Source organism: Pelophylax lessonae (assembly GCF_965119305.1).
Source record: "Pelophylax lessonae genome assembly, chromosome: 1".
In the NCBI taxonomy this organism is placed as follows: domain Eukaryota; kingdom Metazoa; phylum Chordata; class Amphibia; order Anura; family Ranidae; genus Pelophylax; species Pelophylax lessonae.
The window spans coordinates 770,677,548-770,684,134 of record NC_138768.1 but is presented as its reverse complement, the minus strand read 5'-3'; the positions used below and the strand labels follow the sequence as shown (position 1 = coordinate 770,684,134).

The 6,587-nt window shown below is 47.3% G+C and overlaps 1 protein-coding gene across 2 annotated transcripts in view; it reads left to right on the top strand.

The window, feature by feature from the left end:
- The first annotated feature begins 1,439 nt into the window (after positions 1-1,439).
- STIM2 (stromal interaction molecule 2) overlaps positions 1,440-6,587 on the top strand; it is a 186,867-nt gene continuing 181,719 nt past the window's right edge. The window contains exon 1 of one of the 2 annotated variants that reach the window (XM_082260087.1): positions 1,440-1,785. In XM_082260087.1, the coding sequence (XP_082116213.1) occupies positions 1,560-1,785 (226 nt within the window). In that variant the 5' untranslated portion in view covers positions 1,440-1,559. The remainder of the gene's footprint in view (positions 1,786-6,587) is intronic. The other variant, XM_082260088.1, reaches the window with a different exon arrangement.

Below are 6,587 nucleotides of genomic sequence, written 5' to 3'. Positions count from 1 at the left end.
TTGACTGGTGAGCAGAGTCCTGAAGGGAGGGTGGTGGCTGCCTCCTCCTCTGTAGCAGTGGCATCAGGAGGTCGTCCTAAAGGCCAGAGGAATGGAGCTGAACACAGAGGTCCAGGAAAGCTGACTGAGGGGGGGACACTGGAGACCCTGGAAAAACAGTATAGTGAGTACAGGGGATGGTGTCAAGGGGCCTGACCTGAGAGGGGGCCACCCCGGAGTAGGATAGTCAGTGGACGGGTGTCAATTAAAAAATTGAGGATACTAGGAGAGTGTTCTGGAGATATCTTTAGTTCATCAAGTCATCTGGAAAGAGATTTAACCTTTAAATTTACCTAAGTGGCAAGGTGGATCAACAGCCTGGCTGTATCAACAGATAGATGTCCTCCAAACTTTGTGCATAGTTAAACTGGAGTATCCCGCTATTCCCTTATCCCATCCCTAATTTATAAAATAAAAACAAAACTACATACCCCTGAACTAATTATTGACTGAGCCAAGAAGTAAAGTGATAGATTTGAATGCCAGAGTTGCTAACAGTAACTCAGGGCGACCCGAAAGTTGAAAATCCAGCAGTCCCCAAGGGGGCAGTTCTACAAAAGTAAGAATGAAAGTGTTACTAAATCCACAAGCCTGCAGTCACTATTTTTCATCAGCAGTATATAGCAGTCTTGTGACTTCTATCAGTGCCTGGTTAAAGCTTGTAGGAGGAGTTTTCATTCTACTGTCCTATGAAGCTGCAGGACCCCTGACCCTCTATCTGGACAGTGCTGATTGATCCTGTGCTGATCGCATGCATTCGGCCAAGAAAAAAAAACTCTATAGCAAATACACACCAAACTGAGCATGTGCAGACTGCCTCCAAAGTCTCTGTTCTATCAGGAGATGGTTAGGGGACAGTGGAAGAAGGGGAGGGGGGGGGGGTCAGAGAAGACAGGATCAAACAGCCTTTTTACACAATGCAGAGGATTAACCCCTTAAGTTCCACAGTGTTTATAACAAGCATGCTTTACTGCATATACAGGCTGACTTTACTGTTGTGGGTGGTAACGTAGTCTTAGAGTTGGGAAGTTGCAATATTTGACATTTTGGTGTTTTAGATAGACTGTACTATCGATACCAGAGCCTCAGCTAGGATAAGTGTCTGCTATAGTCATCACTGATCACACAGGGAATCAGATGACAATCAGTTTCAGTCTGGTCTATGACCTCATCCTCTCTGTGACATCATCTCCTCCTCTATTCCTCTACACACCTACACATATTACTACATACCAAATCCCCGCCCCCTTCCTCCGTTCGTTCCTCCCACCTGTAATCCGAATGAGCCCAGATCCTCCTCAGCCCCTCCCACTCTCTTCAATCTGACGGCTCGGGGTGTCCGCCTCGGCTCCGCCCCCTTGCTGCAGTGGGTCACCGCCTGCTGACGTGTGCGCGTGCGCGGAGAGGAAAGCCGGCTGTGCGCGCGGCGGCGGCCGGTGTGTGTAGAGAGTGTCGGAGCGCGCGCAGTGTATACAGGAGGAGACCCCCCCCCCCCCCCGTCACCGGAACCCCGACATGTGATGAGACGAGTCCCGGCACTACGGACAGACATGAACGGCCGGGATGTGGCAGTCAGGAGGGACGGAGAGGAGCGGCGGACAGTGGCCGGGGGTTGGAGGCAGTGCCCCGGTGTGTGCTTGGCGCTGCTTCTCGCTGCCCTGCTGCTGCTTCCCCCGGCCTCAGCGTGTACGGTGTGTCAGGCGGAGGGGCCACGGAGGAGGCGGGATTCCCCGGATCTGCTGGCAGGTAAGACGGAGAGGATGGAGGAGGGGATCTCTGCTATCCTCCGAGCCAGGAGGACCACGGGGAGGACTCACTGCACCATCTCACCGGGCGGCCCGGGGGCCACTTCTTATATGGCCAATAGGGACCCCATTACTGGGGTCAGTGAGGGAAGAGTACGACGGCCTGTGATTGGTTAATGTTCCTTCACCATCTCTTCTATGGTGACTGTGTTCCCTGACCATCTCTTGTACGGTGACCCTAGTCTCTGACCACCTCTTGTAGGGCGACCCTAGTCTCTGACCACCTCTTGTACGGTGACCCTAGTCTCTGACCGTCTCTTGTACGGTGACCCTAGTCTCTGACCACCTCTTGTACGGTGACACTAGTCTCTGACCACCTCTTGTACGGTGACCCTAGTCTCTGACCACCTCTTGTACGGTGACCCTAGTCTCTGACCGTCTCTTGTAGGGTGACCCTAGTCTCTGACCGTCTCTTGTAGGGTGACCCTAGTCTCTGACCACCTCTTGTACGGTGACCCTAGTCTCTGACCACCTCTTGTACGGTGACCCTAGTCTCTGACCACCTCTTGTACGGTGACCCTAGTCTCTGACCACCTCTTGTACGGTGACCCTTGTCTCTGACCGTCTCTTGTACGGTGACCCTAGTCTCTGACCACCTCTTGTACGGTGACACTAGTCTCTGACCACCTCTTGTACGGTGACCCTAGTCTCTGACCACCTCTTGTACGGTGACCCTAGTCTCTGACCACCTCTTGTACGGTGACCCTAGTCTCTGACCACCTCTTGTACGGTGACCCTAGTCTCTGACCACCTCTTGTACGGTGACCCTAGTCTCTGACCACCTCTTGTACGGTGACCCTAGTCTCTGACCACCTCTTGTACGGTGACCCTTGTCTCTGACCGTCTCTTGTACGGTGACCCTAGTCTCTGACCACCTCTTGTACGGTGACACTAGTCTCTGACCACCTCTTGTACGGTGACACTAGTCTCTGACCACCTCTTGTACGGTGACCCTAGTCTCTGACCGTCTCTTGTAGGGTGACCCTAGTCTCTGACCGTCTCTTGTAGGGTGACCCTAGTCTCTGACCGTCTCTTGTACGGTGACCCTAGTCTCTGACCGTCTCTTGTACGGCGACCCTAGTCTCTGACCACCTCTTGTACGGTGACCCTAGTCTCTGACCACCTCTTGTAGGGTGACCCTAGTCTCTGACCGTCTCTTGTAGGGTGACCCTAGTCTCTTGACACATGTATGAATGTTATGTGCGGCCCTTTGATGTAAGGGGCTGCATTTGAGGTCCCTAATTTCAAGAAGGTTTACCACCGATGTAGATGTTGCTATGTAAAGGAAATTGTATAATCAGATTGTATAGTGTGTGGTCAGGTTAAAGGCTACCTATACCTGGCCTTACGTGCCCGGCCTCTTCACCCATTAATGGGTGTAGTTGTGGAGTGTATGGTGTAATGCCGATCATTTGGTGGTGATACTTCATAACTAAACCCAAAAGAACAACATTTTGGAAGGTCTCAGTGTCTGATTAGCAGCCTGGCCTTGGACTCTACAGATGAGGGTAACCCCTTGTGTCAGGTTGGGGGTGACAACCAAAACCCCTTGTCAGGTTGGGGTGTCCTCTGATCCTTTTTAGATGAGAGATCTTTGGCCACATTGAAGTGCCTCAGTCACTGTTAACCTGGAACTGGTGGAAGCCAAGTAGAGCACCCTGTGTGCCCCAGATCCCGAGTCCTAATGCCAGGGGCCTCTTAGATGTTCCTGTTGGCTTTCAGTATTATTGGGGGTAGCCTTACAAGCCAAAGAAATTGGGGAATGTCAAGTGCACAAAATAAGCTTGCTGTACCACACAGGAGATTTGGGTTCTGAAGAGGGCTTGGAAAGGTGCTGACAGGAGTGATTGTAGTCCATCTGACTGACCTGTAATATCTTCTTGGGGGCTCTATAGTAGTAGTTGGCTGGTTGTCAATAATGGACAGTCCTTATAGATTAGAGATGATGATCTGCTTGGAAACCTTGTCATAATCTTCTGTGAAGCCAGCCTTAAGGCCCATACACACGATAAGAAAATCTTAAGTAACATTCTGCTGATTTTCGGATCGTTGGTATGGTGCTTTTGACAGCTGATTACAAAATTTCCGTAAGACAAAAGCTGGATGTGCAGGCTATAAAATTTTTATCGTACGTGAACATAATGTCTGATTTTTGTTTAATCAGTAAACTTTGCGCCCGAAAAAAATCGTAAGAGCAAGACTACGCATGGTCAGAAATAAAAGAATACATAAAAAATAATTCAACACATTACATCTTCTCATTACTTCTGAAGCTGAATTCTGTCATACGAGAATTTTTGTATGAAAGTACCCTCTTCACTTTTGATATGAGACTGGCATGCAACAAAAAACGGACGAAAATGTGTCCGATAATCTGATGGTGTGTATGAGTCCTAAGCCAGTTCCTGCTGAATTGTCTGAAATTCGTCCCATAGGCGGCCCTGCAAACACCACCCCGACCCCAACTGAAAGTCAATGTAAAATTATAACTGGCCATTCCCTAATAGAAGTTTGTTCAAAAATGTTCATGTGTAGGAACGTTTCTTAAATCTTCTAATTGTTAGCGAGGCCAACTCAGTGTTCTCTTGTGATCGTGGTAGTAAGAACATGTAAAGGTACGGAATGGAAATTATGTTCTCAAATGAATTTCCAGCAGTCTATGTGATTTCTTTACAAAATTGAATGTTGATAGCAGAGGAGTTTTTAAAGTACTCTTGAAGCATATTTGTCAAGTTGTTGAGGGTAGTATGAATGTTTTCTCCATCCATGCTGTTTGTGTGGATTGTATTGATTTCTCCAGCTGTGTATGGCCAGCCTAACCCTGAACCATCTCCTGTACAATGCAATCACATTGGGTGACCTTTTGTGTGTGGCAGGGTAGGAGGTGCTGTGGATCGTTCACCTCTGGGCTGTCAAGTCTCAGCCAATGGAAAACTGCCAAATCCAAAGCCTTGTTATATGGTCACTTTAAATGATGGCTGAACCTTGGTTATTGATGCAGCTAGTGAAAGAACTTTCCTGCTGCCTGTGAACACTTGTATAACCTGTGAAGTATGGATTTCCTCTGTTTTAGTATTGGTGGGTTAGAATCCTAAAAACATGTTCTAGTTTGTCACCTGTTCCTGTGCTGATTGGTGATCTAATCAATTAAGGTCTGTTGTCTTGTAATTTCTATCATTGACTTTAATGTATAAACTCTCATCCCCATACCCTGCATTGTGTCTATAGTGTAAATAGCTAGTAGTGGGGGGGGGCACTATATATGTTCATGTCTGATCCCTTCTGTGCATAACTAATCTTCGTGGTCAGCAGGCATTTGTGTGTGTAAATGTGTTCTTGCTATAAATGTTACCATCGCTCTGTAGTACATCCCCAATACTGTGTCTTGTACAGAATAAAGACTTTGTTGTTTCCAGCAGCTTCCATGGTCTGGGCCAGCTGCTATCAATATGTAAAAGAAAACCTGTAGTTTTTATCCCCACCCTCTATATACAACCAAAAAACATGGCCTGTCCTTATTTTTACTAGTGGCAGACAGTTGGTCTCTATGTTTGGGTTGTTGTAATGGAATCTCTTGTAGATATATTTTAGTGGCCCACTCCTCTCCCATTTATGACGATGAAACAATCTACCATTTAATGACATTCTGCTGGTGTGAAAAGAAAAGTGGATCTGTAGGCCTTGCTGCTGTTTTCATGTTATGTAAGATTTTGAAAAAGGGTGACGAATGTGACTGGTCAATATTTGCTCATAATATACTGGGTGCCTCTGTGAATGCTGCACATGTTTCCAGCAACCTGCAAGATTTTTTTTTTTATTTTTTTATGGCGTTTCCTTTTGTGATTGATGGCGATTTATACAATGCAGCGTGTTTACATCTTTGCATGTTAGAAGAATCCAGTCTGTGAGGGACTACCTCTCCTGCTTAGACCGCAAAGCAAAAATAAGCAGCATTGCGGTATTAAGCAAGCCAGGGGAGAAGTAGAGCACACGCTGAATAGGAGATTGTATACAAGGCAGGATTTATGACATTCCTCTGCTTTTCAGAGCTGGCTACCTGTGATAGGACAGGAGAGCCGATGGGCTTGGTGTCTGCAGGAACACTGTAGTGATGCTTGGTATTCTCCTGCTCGCTCTGTCAACAGGATTCCTTCTGGCCAGGCAAACCCCTTTGTCATCTGTGTGATTCTCCCTTGTAATTGTCAGCATCCTCCTGGTGGAATGAGGAAGCGACTGGTGGAGGGACTTAACCAAATGATTGTTTCACAGTGAAAGTGCTGAGTATTTGCATTTAACTCCATGGGTGCTGACAGCTGTCATTAACATTTGATCATTTATTATTAATTTTTTTGTTCTTGGTGGACACAGCTCCTGATCTTCATAACCATTGGGGGTATACTCCCTCTCCCAGCTATAGGTATTTTTTTCTGCCTAGTCAGGAGTAAGGACCTAGTTCCTTGCTGGGATCTCTGGTCCTGGCAAATTTTTTTTCCTGTTGTGTTTTTTTTTTTCCTGTTGTGTTTTTTTTTTTTCCTGTTGTGTTTTTTTTTTTCCCTGTTTTTTTTTTTTTCCTACAATCAACTCCTGGACTATGCGACAGGCTGGAAAATCTAGCAAGCGCGCGCAGACCTCAGCTCGGCCACGACATAGCCCCACCGGACAAGGGTGGGCCTGCGAGTTAAACGCCTTGCGAGGTCGCGTACCCCCAGGATCCCCTCCTTCCCTTCAGGCACCCCCGTTTTC